Source organism: Solanum dulcamara, chromosome 4, assembly GCF_947179165.1.
Source record: "Solanum dulcamara chromosome 4, daSolDulc1.2, whole genome shotgun sequence".
Lineage (NCBI taxonomy): Eukaryota > Viridiplantae > Streptophyta > Magnoliopsida > Solanales > Solanaceae > Solanum > Solanum dulcamara.
In genome coordinates, this window is record NC_077240.1 from 81,317,890 (window position 1) to 81,337,446 (window position 19,557).

Consider the following 19,557-nt stretch of genomic DNA (forward strand, 5'->3'; position numbering starts at 1 on the left):
TCGATTCTCAAAAATAAAATACAAAAATTACTCATAAGCTAAAACCATTTAAAAATATTAAGATTTAAAAGTCACTCGAAGCTTCTAAGTGTCCTTTATATAATTTTAATGGTACTTTTTGTAAAACATAACTTTTAATTATTTTATATTTCAACAAAAAAAATTGAACATGCTAATTATTTATTAATAAATTCTGTTTCAAATTTATTTGTGAATTGATATTTGAAGTGACAATCTTCTAACTACTAAGTTGTTTTTTAGTGTGAATAATCATTTCTTTGAGATTTTGTTGTCGGCTCTTTATAACGGTAGAAAATGTACATCGAAAGGCATCATATTTTAATAAAATTTTAAAATTAAATGTTAATTAGAATTAAAGTATAAAAAAATTCTATCGGTGTTTAGTATCTGTTTTAGGTTGAAAGTAATTTAAATTCGTATCGAAAAGTTCTATTATTAAAGCAAGATACTATTTACTAAAAACAATGGCATTCTCTTATTTAAAATCATAATTAAAAATTAAGAATATATAAAAAAATAATTATCGCCCAAAACAAAGATATTATATATATTGACAAGATCAACCAAGTAAATGTAAGTTCACCAACAAGATAATTGTGACGGATATTAGATACTATTCATTTATCCTTAATTAAAGTTTTAAGGTTATTTGATTTATAGATCAAAATATTTTGTGATTATAATTTTTGGATTAATTTATTTTACCTAGGAGATGAATAAAATAATTCCAAATTATATGGGATAAAGTGAATATCCCATGATTAAGTTTGAGAAAAAAAATTATTCTATGATAAATTTATATCGTTAATTAAATGTAGTATAATTTTAATCTAGATTTAATCTTATATACAATCTTATCTCCGCACATATATCAAACGACCCTTAGACAGTTGTATGATTATAAATCATTTCATTAAATGTAAAAAAAAACTTAAATTATTTATAATTTCAAAAATGTGTCATTTTATTTTGGGACTAACTGAGGAGGAAAGGTGCCACGTAAAAAGTAACTTGGCCTCAACTAACATTTATACCCTCCAATTTTGAATGTGCATAAGTAGACGCTTAAATTTGTATAAAATTAAACAACTAAATATGTGAGTCCTATGTGATAATTTATGTTCCACATATATTATGCCACGTAAGAAATATATGTCTATTTATTTAACTTTATATAATTTTAACGATCTATTTATTAGCATTCAAAATTGAATAACATAATTAAGCTAAAGATTGAACATGTTTATGTATGATGTCTAAGTAAAAAAATAATAAAATAAGATTTTTGGGACATGCATGGGATTATACACTAAACATTGGGATATCCAATACATAAAAAGCTTTTTCTACTTTTAAGTCAGTTGAGTTTTAATTTATAAAAAGAATAAAAGTATATAAAAACCATTTTCTGACATTGGACATACAAACTCTCACGTGTGCACTATCAAAAAAGAGAGATTAAAATTAGCATCATTTACAATGCAATGCATTTGGGATCCTCTTGTTCCCTAAGGCTGCAAATTCTTGAACAATTACAAAAAGAAGAAAACAAATAGAAGCCAACAAATATTTCACACAAAAAAACCTAGTAAATTTATCTATAAAATAAAATAAAATGATACATTTCAATATTTTCTTAATGAGAGTTGTATAATATTCAAATGTTATGACATGTTCAATACAAGTTTTAAAAGTAAGTATATCTATGCAAGGTGATGTTTAGCATAAAATACATGTATTTAGTTGTTCATATTTGAGTTATGACATATTTGATATAAGTTTCAGAAGTACATACATTCATGCAAGGTGATGTTTGGGGCAAAATATATGTATTTAGTTGTTAGCATTTGGGTTATTACATGTTTGATACAAATTTCAAAAATACGTGTATGGTATATCTATGCAAGGTGATGTTTAGCATAAAATACATGTATTTAGTTGTTCACATTTGGGTTCTTTTGCTGTCATTTGAGAATAATCTTTACCATTCGATACTTATTATATTTGTTTTTTGTGTAGGACATGTTTTCTAGCTAGTGAGTTCTTTCAAAACTTCAAGGTATGACTAGAAGTCTAAGAAATTCAACCGAAATCTAATTATGAATTCAAGAATCATATGAACCAACTTACACAGATCTCAACTAATTTCACAAATCTTCTATTATAACGCACCAACACAAGTATCGTCGTACCAATTAATTCTATCTATTGAAACTTAGACAAATAAAAAAAAACATCATCTAAATCCAACTTAATTAAAGCTTACACACTTTTAACAGAATTGACCCCAAAATTGACGCCGTTAACTTCGGTCTGAAAAATAAGGCCCCATGATTTTCGCTCCTCTCTAGTGACATACTCGATTTTCTTTTGCATAGTCTTATTCGATTAATTTTGATTTGTATTGAAAAAATGATGTTATATTTATCGATCCATCACAATTTTTTGTTATGGGCCGTGAGAATTTTCTATAGGGCCCACGTTGCAAACGTCTAGTGGTGCTGACATGGACATGCATCCGTATTTACTGTTCGCTTTTATTTGTCTACTTTTAATTTTATACGCTCCTTCAAATAATTAATACTAGAAATATTAAGTATTAAGTGATCAATGTTATGAATAAAATAAAAAAAATTATAATAGATTAAAAGTGATAACCAAATGAAAATATAATTTTTCATATGTTGGATAAATAAAAATTATCAGAAGCTCAATTTTTTAAGGCATAATACATAACGTGTCCTTTAACTTGACCTCAATTGATATCTATCTATGTTATCTAATTTTGGGTGTGCACAAACAGACACTTAAACTTGTATAATTTTGGGTGACAATTCTTAACGGTTAAATCGATAACCTATAAGCTAATATCTAATGATTCTATAACTATTTAATGTGTCTACAAATTGATAATTAAAAGTCGAATTGATAAACTTCAAAATCGAACGGAACCAACCAATACAAAATCCTTCTCCATATTTATAAGGGTAAAACCGAAATTCTATTACACTTTCAGGGGTACTTATGGAAAGTAAACACATAACCGAAAAGGTCGGCGCGTGGGGCGGCTACCTGATGAACACTGCAGACAAAGCTGTCCAATTTTATATAGGAAAACAATAATACGAGTGAAGAAACTAAGGCTAAATATGAAATATAGACAAAATAAAGTAATTTGAAATAAAAAAGAATAATTATAATAAAATAATATGATAACTAAAATATAATAAATAAGAATTGAAATAAAAAATACAAAAATAATATTACGACAACTAGTATAGAAGCATAAGAGAATAAATTAAATAAATTTTAAAAGTTTGATCAAATAATTAAAAAGTTTGTATTTGTTTTGCAATTACTATTAGAGATAATCGCAATTTGAGTATGTTAGATACATAATTGTATTTGTTAAAAAGTGTTTATTTCATATATGAAATTTCTTGACGCAAATTTAAATTTAAATGAGAGGCAATATAAAAGTCAGATGGAAAATTCAAAAATACAAAATTTAAAAATATTAGAGAATTATTATTTAGTCATATTTGTTTTTAAAAAAAGGCATTAACCACATTTGCTGATAAATAAATTATAAGTTGAGGGGGGAAAGGGAAACCACTTTCTAATCCAAAAGGCATTATCCATCATTATTTTTAAAGTTAATGATTCAACCTTATTATAAAAAAATAATAATCATATGATGGCCCCACTTCTTAATCCTTTGCGTGAGAATTTTTATTTTATTTTTTTAAAAGGGGTTACCTTTGCGTTTGTGGTAATTTTAGCACTTTTGTCAAAGACTTCTTAGAGGGACAAAGTGGACAAAATTTAAATGTTTTTAGAGTAAAATATGGTCAAAAAGGAAAAAAAAGGTTCAATTATTGACTAACAAATTGCAATATTATGATCTTCATTCAATATTAGTTAATGGATGCTAATTAGTAATTATGGTTAATTACTTTTGACTTTTAACATTTCAATTATGGCTAAAGAGTCTCTTGATTTTATGTTCTAATGCTAGGAATAGGATATCTCGTGACCTTTTTTTCATCCATCTCATATAATTCATTTTGGGATCTTGATTAATTCAGATTCATGTCACGTAAATTTTATTAAAATAGAAAATATTTCCTATGTACCACGATAAGAGTGGATGAGTCAATTCATATCAAATCCTCCAAAACTATTCTCGATAGTGTCATGGTAATGTTTTTAGTTTCTCATTCGGTAGCAAATACTCGTTTTGAAACCGTGATTAATTTAAATTTGCACAAAATAACCATTAAAGAGGAAAAAGCTCATACTAAGATTTTTTACCCTCCAAACGTAAATCCAAAATCTCTATTTAAAAGGTAAGGAATTATAATAGCATTGTTCCCATGAAATTGTTTTTACTTAAACATTTGCTATTAAAAATTACTGAAATAATTAACCCGAAAACTTTAGCCAATTAAGAGGATAATCACTTCATACCAAAAGATTCTCATGACTCAAAAATGAGACCTCATTATACCAATAATTGATTACCTCATAACTCTATTTAATTTGATTACAATAAAAGGGATAAATGCACTCTTGATTTGATAGCTAGCAAAATTTAATCTTTTAATTTTTAATCAAATATTTCAAATTCAAGAACAGACACTAGAGTCGATAAATGCCCATTTTATAGTCTTAGCAAAATTGTAGCTTTTACTTGAAGTTACAATCGTCCTATTGTTATATGAATCAAGTGGCCCCTTAATTAATGTCATGTTTTGTGTAAAGAAATAATCACAGTTGCAATAGTATTATCATGCTGGGAATAACAATAAAATTATAAGAAAAGTTCAAAAAGTTGTTATAGTAAGAATCATTCAATTAAGTTTAGGCTTATTTATTACTTTCTCTATTCCATATTAACTCTAGAATATGATTAAGTGTGACCACTATCAAATATGAATTAGGCACACGAAAAATCAATCAAGCAACATGTTTTTTCGAAAAAAATTAAATATTATTTCATCAATCGAGTCACATGTTCTAACATTTCAAAACTTTTTTTTTTTTACAAAGTGATAACAAAACGAATAACTTGTACAAATCATTTATTTTTAACATCATATTTTAAGGTATAAAATAGAATGATTTTTTTTTTCATAATAGTTATTTTAACAAACATGAGTGGGAGAGAGAGAGTGGAGTAACCTTCTTCTCTTCTCTTGTCCTTTTAATAATATTATTTAGTTATCACGTACTTTATTTTTTAATATGTATTGATATTTGTTGCTGCATTTATTTTATATTTTACTCTTTTGTTGTCTTTTTTTTTATAATACTGTATTTGATCAAATTTTTTCTTTTAAATCGAAGGTCCTTCAAAAATGTTTTTTCTATTTTATAAAAATAAATATATGATATGCACGTATTCTATTCTGTTCGCACTTATCAGATTATCCTGAATATGTTATTTTGTTGTATAAAACAAACTACAATTTTCTATGCTTAATTGGAGTCACTTTACCTCTTGGATGTGATTAAGAGAGTTAACTACCAAAAATGAACTAGGCACAAATTGATTGGCCACAAGAAAAAAATAGTCTCTCAAGAACTTAATGAGGTATTATGACTAATCTCAAGTATTATTAGTTATTTAGTTTCTTCTTCAAAGTACTTATGAGAAAAGCTTTAATTATTATCTATTATTCAAATACCACTCTCTTCTCATTATTAAAATTAGGCTAAAAGACATTCTCCTAACATCACTTTAATTAGAGGAACAAACATCTAATGAGTCAGCAAACAACATGTGATTTTGATTAAATAATTATTTATTTCTATGTTTAAATATTCCAAGTTAGGCTAGTAATAAAATTTATTTGCAGAATCCAAGTTTACCTTTTCCCTATTTTCTTTCTCTCTTTTCCCTCATTTCACCAAACTTTTTTTCATTTTTCTTTATTTGGGAAGGTAGGCGAATTTAGAGCATCATTTAGGCGAATTAAATAATTTTATTTATTTTATATATAAAACCTTATTTATAATCTATAAGTATTTAACTGTAAATTCAATTATTGTTATATATTAATTTGAGATTGTTATAAAAACTCATGAACTTTAAATTCTGAATTCGCTTTTGAGAATGGAGAGAAATTAATATGCAAAGTTCAAAGCTTCTTACAATTTATAAAAATTAGGAAAGAAAAAAAAACCATACATTTCATTTTAGTACTAATTACGTCTTCCAAAATTCTATATGCTATATTCTCATGCTTTTCTTGCTGTGCATTTTTAAACCACTTTTTTTCCACAAATCTATTATGAAAATTTGCCAACTATTATAGAATAAATAAAAACAATATTTTTTTTAATTTTATAATTTGTTACCCTAGTATGTTTTGAAAATACAACCCCCAAAAAAGAAAAAAAAAAGAAAAAGTTCAGAATAATTAATTGCTTGTAGTAGTTGTTTGTCAAATTAGTTGTAAAAGCCCCAAAAGGATGAGTCAATTTTCCTTTCCCCCAAACTTCTTGCCTCTGCTTATTTTTTAAAATTAATTTAATAAAAATCTCTTTTTCTTATAGACACTTAAATTTTAAAAATACAAAGAGAACCAACAAAAGAAAATTAATCTAATTTTCATAGCCAGAAAAAAAAAACATTTTACATAGGAATCTACTAAACACTAAAAAAGGGATATTTTTATAAAAGATAAGTTTATATTTAAAAATTCCAGATGACATTTGTCTATTTTTTTTCCTCGTACGCATATTAGAACTCCAACTAATTTAGATTTATATCATGTAAAATTCATTTAAAGCCAATTAATAGTTATCCATATCAGATATTATACCAATCAATTCAACTTACCATTTAAGAGTAATTTGATGAAGCTGAATAATTGTTAATTAATTATGCGTTAATGATCAAAAGCACATTAGAACAATTTTTTTTCCAGTTTCATAAGTTAATTGAACAAATGTTCTCTTTTTCTACTTGAATTACCATCATATATGTATTAAAATACACCTTAAAGTTGATTAAATCAACTCTCAATCATTCCTTTTTTCTATCTAAACCATCTCACTTACTCAGTTAGGTAAAAATATATAAATAGTGATAATTCAAATATATAAAACAAACAATGATGAGTAGAATATGAAAAACTTGCTAAAAAAAATAATAATCCAAATTTATGACTATTATCTCATCAATCATCTAATGATAGTGTTTTTTTTTTAAAAATAATTAAATTAAGAGTATGTAAAGGAGAAACGGAGGAAAGAATTTACAAAGTTTGAGAAGTGAACGGCCAAAGTAAAAAATTCAAATAATTAATTAATTGAGCTACTAAAAATTTATCGATAAATAATAATAATATATAATTAAACACACTTCATATATCTATTAAACTCCATTTAAAAGTAAAACACTTTCAAACATTTTTTTTTTTGGTTCTTTTACCCAAAACTCAAATTCCAAAACTTTTTTGATTGCTAATTTTTTTTTGTCAAAAATGTTGTGAACACCTCATACTTTTTTTTTGCCATCCTATATTGAGTATTCATATTAGAATTTGACTAAATTTAAATTTATGTTAAAATATTTTACGTTGAAAGTGATGTTGGAGCCAAAATTTTAACTAAGAGCATTTAAAATCTAAAGAACTAGACATACAAATTAGTTAAAGGGATTCGACATCTACTATATATACATAAAAACTTATTTTAATCATATATAAATAATATAATTTTCCATCAAAAAAAATTCAAACAAAACCACCTTACTATAAAATGACTCCACTGTTATTTAAAAGGTAAAACGCTCTCTAATAAAGATAAATGCGATTCCGTCGCACCTAAAAGTCTCACCACCCCATAAAATGCAGCCTCTCTTCCCCTTTTTGCCGTTCTTCTCAATCAAAATTACCCCTTTCTCTCTTCTTCTTCTTCTTCTTCCACTCTTCTCTGTAGAGACTGAAAAATCTCACTTTTCTTTTTTCACTTCTCATTTTCTCATGCATTACAACTCTAGAAAAAAATACAACAAAAAACTACTCTTTGGGTGCCCATAACTGATAAAAGGGGCAAAAAATAAAAATACGCAATTTTTTTTTTTAAAATGGTGAACTATCATCTGTTTTTTTTCATATTTTTGTCTTGTATTCTTGTTTTGGTTTCTGGGTTTTCAAGAAATATGTCAATTTTAGCTTTTGATGAAGGATACTCTCATTTATTTGGTGATAATAATCTTATGATCCTTAAAGATGGAAAATCAGTTCATATTTCTCTTGATAAAAGAACAGGTTTTTTTTTTTGAAATATTATTTTTATTTATTTATTTATTTATTTATTTAATTCTTTGTTTTAATGGATGAGTTATTTTACAGGGGCTGGATTTGTATCTCAAGATCTTTATCTTCATGGATATTTTAGTGCTTCTATTAAGTTACCTGCAGATTACACTGCTGGTGTTGTTGTTGCATTTTATGTAAGTTTATTATTAACTGACTAATGATATTTTTTTTTTGTTTTTTTATTGTATAAATTTGAAGTTTTTGCTTCTCATGGATGAAAAAGTTTTGATCTTTTCAGTTTTTTTTTTCACACCCATATGAATTCTTGATGATTTTTCACATGCTAAATTTATTTTGTAGAATTTTCTTGTGTAAAGATTGGATTTTTTTAACCCCCCAATGGTGTTAATTAGTAAATTTTCATACTATGTTAAAAATGAGCCAAATTTTTTATTATTAGCAGTTTTTGCTTCTCATGGGTGAAAAAGTTTTGATCTTTTTCGATTTTTCTTTCACACCCGTATGGATTTTTGATGATTTTTCACATGCTAAATTTATTTGTAGAATTTTCTTTTATAAAGATTGGGTTTTTAACCTCCCAATGGTGTAAATTTTCAGACTGTGTTAGTGAAATGAGCCAAAAGTTTTATTTTTCATTATATAAATTACTAGTAGTTTTTGCTTTCCATGGATGAAAGTTTTGATCTTTAAAGACTTTTCTTTCACACCCATATGGATTCTTGATGATTTTTTAAATGCTAGTAGATTTTTGTAAATTTATCACCTTTTTTCTTAGTTATTTTAAAATTATTTTTACCTTTAAAGAATGGCTTTTTAACCAACTAATGGAAATTGGTAATTTTCAAATTGTGTAAATGATGAACCAAGAGTTAATTCTTTGAGATTTCTCTAAACTAAAATCTTGATTTTTTCTTAATTTGGTTGATGGCAGATGTCTAATGGGGACATGTTTGAGAAGAACCATGATGAAATTGATTTTGAGTTCTTGGGAAATATTAGAGGCAAAGACTGGAGAATTCAGACAAATATCTATGGGAATGGTAGCACAGATGTTGGCAGAGAAGAAAGATATGGACTTTGGTTTGATCCTTCTGAAGATTTTCATCAATACAGTATCCTTTGGACTGAGAATTTAATCATGTAAGTAACACTAGTAGTTAGTATCTCTGCCTTTTTAATGTTTGCATCCAATTTTTGATCATGTATGGTCTACGGGCTGAGCTAGGTCGAAAAATTACACTATATATGGGCGGAGCTAGAAGATGTTGAACCCCATTGGCTTCTTCCTGTGTTTACTTCTTCATATTTAGAATCCCCTTGATGATAATCTTGGTTCTGACACTGTTATAGTTTGTAACCTATGTTGCTTGGACTCTTATTAATGCCATCAGGTGAGTGTATCCTCGAAAAGTAGTGGATTTTTGGAGGATCCGACAGGGGTACGAGTGCGATAACGTTTTTAGAGAGTCCGAGCAACTTAAGCTGTAACAATTTTTTTGCTTCTCATACCATGAGTTACTTTCACATCCAGCTATTAGCCTCAATAATCTTTTGTCCTCTGAGCTGTTTTTACTGATATGATGTCAAATTGGTTTCCTTTATGAGTAAGGTTGTCTGTGTTATGTGATACACATGTTTTTGTTTTTAACTAATTATGTAATAAGTTCAACTGTCTTTACCAATCTTTCTTGATTTATTTGTTTTTCATAGTTAAGCTTAAGAACCAAATTATAAGAACAATGTGTGACAAGATTTTGACAGGGAGTTTTGATTGCTATGTTGTGTCAATGAGTGTACAAGAGTGACGAGGCCTTTCTCAACATACCCTTTTGTTGGCATAAGACTATGGGAATCTTTTGTTTTGTTTCTTTTTATTATTTTGCTTAGGACTGGAAATTCCCTATTATGACGACGGTTGTGTTCGTCTTGGATCTGGCCATGCCCTTTTGGGCTGGTCAGGCTCATGCGACCCCGACCTCAATGAGGAATCCCTACCTTTTCAAGGTAGGGGATAATGTCTGCGTACACACTATCCTTGCTAAATTTCTTGTGGATACTATCATGTAATATTGCTCGGACTCTTCAAAAATACCACCTGGTGCTTGTCGGATCCTCCAAAAGTAGTGTATTTTTTAAAGGATCAGACACAGGTGTGGCAACATTTTTGGAGAGTCCGAGCAACATAGCTATCATAAAATCTTAATTCATAAGAGTGCAAAACGTGGCTGGTGCCTTACCGAACGGCATCACGTACTTGTGGTATTTGGTAAACAAGGCCCTGATTCTGTTTTTGTTTGTATTTGTGTTGTTTTGCATCTTGTTGCAGCTTTAATGTAGATAATGTCCCCATAAGAGAGATCAAGAGGACACAAGCCATGGGTGGGGACTTCCCGTCTAAGCCAATGTCTTTGATAGCTACAATATGGGATGGTTCTGATTGGGCTACAAATGGTGGAAAATACAAAGTCAATTACAAATACGCCCCGTATATTGCTGAGTTCTCCGATTTCATCCTCCACGGATGTGCGGTCGATCCAATCGAACTATCATCCAAATGTCACGATACTACGCCAAAAACTCCATCGATCCCTACCGGTATCACCCCTGACCAAAGACGAAAAATGGAGAACTTCAGAAAGATGCAAATGCAATATTCCTACTGCTACGACAGGACTCGATATAAGGTCCCTCCTCCCGAGTGTGTGATTGACCCTAAGGAAGCCGAACGACTCCGATCATTTGACCCCATTACATTTGGAGGATCCCACCACCATCACGGGAAACGACACCGTCGGAGCAGATCAAAGTTGAAGGATGATGATGATGTATCCTTTAGGTAAAAAAAAACCAATGCCATAAGTTTTTCTCTATATTGTCACATGATGATGAGTGATCATTTGAGGTTTTGTTATATTCACATGTGAATAGAGGATATATAAAAAGGAGAAGATTTCAATATATTGTTGGGGGTATGTATATAAGTCATACCTATTTAGAGGTCCCAAGCCATGTTCTAGTTGATGTTTTTTGTTGTGTGGGCCTTTAATTTTATAAATTCAACTTGTTGGTGATTTTGTGTACTTTTTTTCTGTGACACTTTATAATAAATGAATGCATAGTACAAAGATTATTTATTATACTTTTGTGTGTTCTTTAAGCATGTTTGTTTCTATTCATGATGTCTTATTATAAGTTTTTTGGGCCTCTCTTGGCATGTTGCGAGGACCATTTGTCAAATGGTTGGCTACAAGAATCCAAAGTGTCTGATTTTAACTGCTGGAAATCTAAAGACCATATTATTATTTTTATATTCTTCAAGGAAGAATATTAGGATTTGAAGTTTGGTCATTTGTTTTGCCAAGTGAGCTTCAATAGTTTACCTCCAAAAGTTGGGTGGTGCGGTAATATTAAGAATGAAATTTTATTCTTAAAGAGGTTTTGAAATCAAGTTTTGAAAATGAAGTCGTTTTTTAGACTAGCGGTTTACCTTTAAAAGTGAGCTTCAATAGTTTACTTCCAAAAGTTGGGTGGCATAGTAAGTACACATTTATTCTTAATCAGAAGTCTTGAATTCTAACATTAGGAATGAAATTTTATTCTTAAAGAGGTCTTGAATTCAAGCTTTGAGAATGGAGTCACCTTTCGGAGTAACATTTTACCTCCAAAAGCGGAACTTTTTGTTGAAGTAATTTCACCATGTAGCCTATTTGCACACTGCCATTTAAGGTCATCTTTTAACATTTTACATCCACTTCAAACATTTGAATTTATCATGGTTGCAAGCTCGAATAAATGTGTCTGGAGTCACAAATATGAAAATTGTTTAAATTAAGTGGGTGTAGCCAAAAAAACTTGAAAATACTTGCAGTGATAAAGATTGGTAGTTCAAGATTCAGAAAAATTACTTACAATTTTGAATATATATGTTTGGAACTTCAAAAATACATGTTTGATGTTAGGTCTTTGACAAGCAAAACTCAAGTAAAAATGTGGGAGATTTGCTACCAAACTTAATACATGAATTACTTCAATCGCGTATGCCTGAAATTAGTTCTGAAATGGCTAAGCTTGCAAATTTTTATGTCATGACTAAGCTTAAAAATGGTCCAAAGTGTCTTGTTTGTGCACTTGCTCCTTTTTGACGCGAATTTGAATTAGTTAATCCCCAAAATAAATTTTGAACACCAAATGAAAAAAAAGCTTCAATACTTTTATGTGATAACAATACGAGTGGGTAATTTAGATTTTAGAATATGATTTCTCACAAAATAGGGAAACAAAACAAATAACATAGCTATTCCATTTGGATATAACTTAGTTCTAGTCCCATAGTTGAAGGGGAGCCATGGAGCAAATATTTTTGTCGCCACGTAACTTATAGGTCACATATTTAAGCCATGAAATCAACAACTGATGACAAGTTCGAGCCGTGGAACTATCAACTGATGCTTGCATAAGGGTAGGTTATCTACATCACATGCAACCCTTCCTCAAACCCTGCCTGCATGCGAGATGCTTAGTATTTTGTTGTAATTTAGAAGATTTTTACATGTTGAAAGTACTGAGTTCAGATGAAACCAGTAATTTAAATCTGCATCCGATATCCAAACAATTAACCCAATAACTCAATAATTGATTCGAGTTATTGGTTTAACCGTTAATTTGCACCACCTTAAGTTGAGCAGGTGAAATATATCACCTAACGAGAAGAAAAGAGAGGGTAACTCTCCCACAATAACTTGGCTTTCAACCATAACAACGATAACATACTCAGTATAGTCCCACAAAGTGAGATCCTCACGTCCTTACCCCTACCTCATAGGTAGAGATACTGTTTCCAATAGATCCTCGGCTCAAGGATTTCAATCAAAGGATTAACCAAAACATAAGTGCTAAAAATAGAAGCTTAAAGACTGGTAAAACAACCAAAAAAGAGCCAAGAAAAATCAATGCCTCTTGTTCTCTTGGTCTTGACTTCAACTACTAGCTTGAAGCCTTAATGGCTCAAAAGGTACCCCCATCATGATCATGATGTAAATGTTCTATCTCAAAACAGAACCCCAAAAGTAATATTGTTATGAAAAAATTTTGAACAAAAAAGAAACATTTTCGAGTCGGGTGATAACTTGGGAAGTTAGTTGTCGACTGGCGTAGATGGGGCATCAGAAGATTGAGAGTTATGTTCCTCTACTTGAAGCATACTACTGACTGTATTTTTCATCTTCAGTAACTGTGTTTCTCCATATGTTAAATAACCGTGATCGCGACTTAAACAACATTCAATCAGAACCGACGTCTACCCCTTTTTTCTTCAAGAATTCCCTGGCTTCAACAATATCCTACAGAAGAAACAACAAATGAACAATGATGATATATGCTTCTAGTTATGTTTCCATCAAATTCCGTCATCCTTTTCTGGACCCTTTTTCCAATTATATGATCCTTTAATTCACAATGAAATGCCAAGAAGCCGAATCCCTTGTTTTCCCGGCACTATCTTGGCTAACAATAACCCTGTCAGCTAGCAGTATAGTATGCAACTATGTTGCTCAGATTCTCTAAAAATGTTACTGCCCTCCTCCACTTTTGGAGGATCCGGCACCAGCCCGTCAACATTTTTGAAGAGTCTGAGCAACATAGGTAGGCAATTGAATGAAATGTGCAACTGTACCTGCTGTAAGAAAAGAGCCTCTTGAGGACATGTGGGAAAATTCATTAGACCAACACCAACCATTAACAGACCATAGCAACCAAGGGACACAATGAGGTATAGAGGCAACTGCAACAACGACCGCAAAAAATTAAGAATCATTGAAAAGTAAGAAACTTTAACCAAATGCCATTGCCAAAGGTAAAAGAAAGATGGTCAGTCAATTAGAGCTCACCAGCCAGGTATAGCTCTCCGGAATAGTTGATGTCTGCAACAAGCCTATCCAAACAGCAGTTACTGCAAGCAAGAACGCCAAAATCTTCACGATATGTTTCATTGGATCTGCGGCGATGCGTTACTTTGATGTGAGTACTAGAGGAGACTAAAGCTTTCCATTGACTAACATATAATAGAAGTCAACGACTGAAACATTAAGAAGCCAACTAAATAAACTTTCAGGGTATGTTTGGTATGAAGGAAAATAAGAGGTTTTCTTACTTATTTTCCGTTGTTTGGGGGGTGAGTGAAATATTTACCATTCTTTGGTTGTAAGGAGAAAGTTACTTTGCTGTTAATACTACAAAAATAGCTTCCTGTCCTATTCTTTCACCCCCACCCCTCATCCCCCATGCATCCCCATCCTAGACAAATTGATCTACGTCTATAAAACAAAAAAGGGATTATTACACAGTATAACCGGCACACAAAAAAGTAGCCGACAAATGTATAATATATGTATATACGTGAGTAGCCGTGTATAATTTATGTAGATCGGCTAGGGATTTTAAATATTTTTGGCCAAGCGGCCAAATGTGTAGAAAGCCACAAATAAATGCATTGTTAACGTTAAACTTCACGGCCTACGTGGATGTCCAATGTTAGTTGATTATGATCATTCCTTCGGGAGTAAACTACTTATCTTTGTCAGAATCAAATCCAACGCAAGAAAACAGAAAGCAAAGACCACCATATTATTTTTCAAAAAGTTATAAAAGCTTAAAATCCAGACTAAGAAAATACTGGATGATGCAAAAACTAACAAAATTCTGGAGCACTATATGAAAGCCAACAACTAAAATCCGGTATGGTTACAGAAGATCAGATAAAAAGATGAAGAACTAAAACCTACTGTCAACCCCATCTAGCAATGTTCTTCAAACCCATTGACAAAGACAACATCTTGAGTTCTTTCTCACCTGCAAATTGAATTTCATATTCTATACAACAAACTTCCATCTGGCTTAGTTTTTACTAGTCAATTTCCAGTTATCCAAGTTGTGAAAACTAGGTGCTTTTTTCTTTCTTGATCATATTATATATAGATTTTGCATTTTGCATTAGAAAATGCAATTCATCAAAGGCACTTTGTTTGGTATTAAATTATAAATCATCATCATCCAGTGTTCTTAATGGCTTTATTCAAGATTTTCCTTTTGCCTTCATCCTTTGTTGTTCTTTTTATCTAATATCCGGCCAAAGTTTCGATTACCCACTGCAAATCTTTCTACAACTTGGGTCAACAGTGTTTCTGCACCCCATTCAGCGGATTTCACTGATGGCTCAAGAATAAGGGCCATACTACTCAGAGGAACTTTTAGTCTAAAATATGCTTGTGGTTTCTACTGTAATGATAATTGTGATAGTTACCTCTTTGCGATATTCATTGTGCAAACCAACAGCGCTTCCCAAATTACTTCTCCCGGGATTAGATTCCCACAAACTGTTTGGTCTGCTAACCGGAACAATCCGGTTAAGAACATTTCTACTTTGCAACTTACAGCAGAAGGATTAGTGCTCAGAAATGCTGATGGTACTTTGTCTTGGTCAACAAACACTGCTGGCAAATCTGTTGTTGGCTTAAGCTTGACCAATGAGGGGAATCTTGTTCTGTTTGATTCCAAGAACACAACTTTTTGGCAATCTTTCGATCACCCAACTGATGCTTTAGTTCCATGGCAGAAGTTAGTATCCGGGATGAAACTAACAGCAAGTGTTTCAACAACAAACTGGACTTAAAGAGGTTTGTTTTCTTTCTCTGCTACTGATAGTGGTTTAGTTGCTTTCGTAGAGTCAAATCCTCCACAAAAATGAAGCATCTGATACCCTTCGGGGTGGCCCAGTGGTTTGGACTTGGGATTTCCATGTTGGTGGTCTCAAGTTCGAAACCCCTAGCCAGCGAAAGCAAGGGGTTTGCCTTCTGGGTCGAGCGTGCGGGTTACCTCTCCTGTGTGGTTTGCAAGCTATTGCATAGGAGTGGTGTTTTTTACCAGCGGTTGCGGGTTTCCCTTGTCATAAAAAAAATTAAAAAAAAATAAATGAAGCATCTGTTGATGGATTGAATCCTAGTGGAGGCTCCAATTATGTTATGCATTTGGATGGAAGCTTAATTATTCACAAATTCGAGTGATACCACCGAGTGGATTCTGGTTTCTATTACTCCAGCATCCTCTTCTCAATATATGAAACTCGAGTCCAATGGACACTTGAAAGTGTACGATGGCAAAGTCGGTGGAGAGAGGTGGATGATCTCTTGACAGACTTTCGTGGGGAATGAAATTACCCCCCAGTCTCTGTAAGATATGGCATTTGCACAATGGGACAACTACATTGTCCCATAAGCTCCAATTCAACTACCTCTTTCAGACCGATAAATGTTAGGCTGCCTAATCTTGGTTGTTCTGAGGTCACAAGGCTGACTTGTAACAATTCAAAGAACCATAGACTTTTGGAAGTTGAAGATGGGGACTATTCCGAGGCTGAAATGTTACCATTGAACTCCACTACCAGGAAACTGGAACAATCTAGAGCTCACATTCCTTAAGCAAATAATATTTCTAGTAATCAAGGAGTAGAACTGGCAACGTCGGACGCAATTAAGATAGCAATGACACCAGTAGATAAGGCTGGAATGTTGTAACTCATTATGACCAAATAAAAGGAATTGTGCAGTACTGACATGAAGAAATAAAACAAGGCACAAGCAGAAAGACAAAGCATATACTGAATAGAAGAAACAATAGAAGTAATTGAAAATATCTGCACCGGACAAGTGGTTGCACCAGCAGAGAATCTCGATCCTAATATATCAGAAGCAGTTGGAAAATTTCAAGCAACACAAACTCCACATTGAAAAAGAAAAATATTGCAATCACAACTCAAACGCAAGCATTTGGTACAGAGTGTTAAACTAAAGTAATTACATATGAGTAAATGGAAACACACAAAAATAAAAACAACATGACTAAAGTCATATATTCTTTCCTGTGTCATTCACACATTCCCATATGAATCAGAGACAAGAATCAAGGTAAGAAGATGTATAACTACAGTAAATCAGTCTAAGAACAAAAACATGAACATAAACTATGAAAACTACTATAGACTAGTAATCAAAAATTGCAAATGCAACGTCACTGATTAATCCCAAGAGACTAACTGGTACAGATCATAGATGACAACAAATTCCATTTGATAAAATTCCAGAGACACAGCTTTTATGATTATTGAGACACAAACTCTAACTAACTCTAAAAATCTTCTTGTGTAACTTGAGCTAGGGACATTATCGGAAACAACCTCTATATATCCTCACAAAGTAGTACACATCCACTTCCTAGACCTCGGGATTTCACTGGGTATGTTGTATGTTGTAACTTGAGGGACAAAGATGGATTCCCCCTATTATCCATCAAGTTACACTAGCTTTTGTTTGCCCTAAAATTTCAACCCAGGCCTAAAATGATCAATAAAGCACATGGTAACATCAAAGGGGAAAAAATGAGCAAAGAAGAAAAAGATAATGACAATAGTAGTTTATTTATTTATATTTATCGATAAACTGTGCCTAAAACATGAAATGCGAGTAATCAAGGCATATAATGAACTCTTCGCGAAAGGGAAAAAGAACATGAATTATTTGTTTTAGCTATATCTAGCTTAATTCCGATCTATCCTCGTATGCCAAATCCCCAACAGAAAGTGGAGATTGATGATGTTCATTTCGGGGTATCATTCAAGTTCATGTTTCCATAATGAAGTTGTTCAAGGACATTGCCTCCCCGAAATCCTTCGAAATTCTCCTCAACTGATCCTCCATTAGCATTTTGTGCAATATGGTAGTTTTCCAAGCTCCTTTTTATCTCCATGTTCATCCAATCATGTTTCGCCATGATGATCGCCACTCATTATTTCTTCGGGTGGTATCGGTTGTGCTCCAATCAAGCTAGTAAAATTGTTGATGAACAGATTAAGTGACTAGTCCTCTCCCTTGTTGTCAATAGTTTGTTGTTCATTCATAGTCGATAAAAACAACTTGTCTCGTTGTCCATTCTTGAATTCTTGTGCGGAAATCTAACCCCCTAACTCACTTTGCGCACAATTTAAGCTTTGATATAACACATCCTCCATGTCTACGTCGCTCTAAAACACACCCTTCCTTTTCTCATTTCTCCTTAAAGTGGATAATAAAGCAAGATATTCATCTTCTTTTCCCTCAAGATTTTCTTGATCTTCTTCCTCCTCTTTTGATTGAAATCTTAAGAGCTTTTTCGGTCAGCTTCACAAGGACTTCTTCTTGGTTAACCTCCTCACAAAGTTTAGGTAATTTGATCACCACCCAGATGATAAAAATCTAATCTTTTCACCAAATCTCCTAAAAATCCACAATAACACTAATCCCATTAACTTTTACAGAAACCCCAATACATTTGATCAGACCCAGATGATAAAAATCTAATATTTTCACCAAATCTCCTAAAAGTCCACCAACAACTCTAATCCCATAAACATTTACAGAAACCCAACACCAATTTTAGGTAATTTGATAACATCCATATGCTAAAAATCTAATATTTTCACCAAATCTCCTAAAAACCCACCAATAACACTAATCCCATAAACTTTTACAGAAACCCCAATACCAATTTTAGGTAATTTGATCACACCCATATGATAAAAATCAAATCTTTTCACCAAATCTCCTAAAAATCCACCAATAACTCTAATCCCATAAACATTTACAGAAACCCCAATGCCAATTTAGGTAATTTGATCACACCTAGATGATAAAAATCTAATATTTTCATCAAATCTTCTAAAAATCCACCAATAACTCTAATTCCATAAACTTTTAAAGAAACCCCAATTCAATTTTAGCCAATTTGATCACACCCAGATGATAAAAATCTAATCTTTTGTTTGAAACAAAGAAAACATATAGTGAACAATCACAAAACAAACCTGATATTGAATATTGAAGCCTGCTCCGATTTCCCACTGCTGATATTGTGCACCCAACAGGTTTTGCAGTTTTTTTTTTTTTTTTTAAACTATTTTAAGGTGAGCTTATCAACCAACTGTAGTGTCTGGGGAGCCTATTTTCAGGAAAAAAAATGTTTTTTATTTTATTTTAAAAAAAATTTAATTAATGTATAATTTTTTTTAAAAATTAAAATTATTTAATTAATACTATATAAAAATTATTAACATAAATAATAACATAAAATGCTACCTCCGAATGAATTTTACAGTGCACAATTTAAAAATTAAAAATAAAAATTAAAAATAAAATGCTTAGTAAGAATTTGAATTAGT

The 19,557-nt window shown here is 31.3% G+C and overlaps 2 protein-coding genes and 1 pseudogene across 3 annotated transcripts; 2 read left to right on the top strand and 1 right to left on the bottom strand.

The window, feature by feature from the left end:
- The first annotated feature begins 7,859 nt into the window (after positions 1–7,859).
- LOC129887906 (probable xyloglucan endotransglucosylase/hydrolase protein 28) lies at positions 7,860–11,452 on the top strand. The gene is made up of 4 exons (XM_055963147.1): positions 7,860–8,303; positions 8,388–8,488; positions 9,247–9,455; positions 10,642–11,452. The coding sequence occupies exons 1-4, from the start codon at positions 8,120–8,122 to the stop codon at positions 11,153–11,155; spliced, it is 1,008 nt and encodes a 335-aa protein (XP_055819122.1). The 5' UTR covers positions 7,860–8,119; the 3' UTR covers positions 11,156–11,452.
- Positions 11,453–12,534: 1,082 nt separating this feature from the next.
- Positions 12,535–19,309, bottom strand: LOC129887908 (dolichol-phosphate mannose synthase subunit 3). Of its 2 annotated transcripts, none has more exons than XM_055963149.1 (4): positions 19,204–19,309; positions 14,201–14,307; positions 13,987–14,094; positions 12,535–12,816 (listed from the first exon to the last, which is right to left on the bottom strand). In XM_055963149.1, exons 2-4 carry the CDS (start codon positions 14,300–14,302, stop codon positions 12,784–12,786), a joined length of 243 nt encoding a protein of 80 aa, XP_055819124.1. In that variant the 5' UTR covers positions 14,303–14,307; positions 19,204–19,309; the 3' UTR covers positions 12,535–12,783. The 2 variants fall into 2 exon arrangements, with proteins under 2 accessions (XP_055819124.1, XP_055819123.1); XM_055963148.1 differs by lacking the exon at positions 12,535–12,816 and adding an exon at positions 13,163–13,654 and having other exon boundaries at positions 19,204–19,308.
- Positions 15,375–16,807, top strand: LOC129887907 (EP1-like glycoprotein 2; annotated as a pseudogene).
- Positions 19,310–19,557: the final 248 nt, after the last annotated feature.

Coding starts and splice junctions, on each gene's coding strand:
- LOC129887906 (XM_055963147.1), top strand. CDS start 8,120: ATGGTGAACTATCATCTGTTTTTTTTCATATTTTTGTCTTGTATTCTT. Junction 8,304..8,387: donor TTCTCTTGATAAAAGAACAG/GTTTTTTTTTTT, acceptor GTTATTTTACAG/GGGCTGGATTTGTATCTCAA. Junction 8,489..9,246: donor GTGTTGTTGTTGCATTTTAT/GTAAGTTTATTA, acceptor GGTTGATGGCAG/ATGTCTAATGGGGACATGTT.
- LOC129887908 (XM_055963148.1), bottom strand. CDS start 14,302: ATGAAACATATCGTGAAGATTTTGGCGTTCTTGCTTGCAGTAACTGCT. Junction 14,095..14,200: donor CGGAGAGCTATACCTGGCTG/GTGAGCTCTAAT, acceptor TCGTTGTTGCAG/TTGCCTCTATACCTCATTGT. Junction 13,655..13,986: donor AGGCTCTTTTCTTACAGCAG/GTACAGTTGCAC, acceptor TTTCTTCTGTAG/GATATTGTTGAAGCCAGGGA.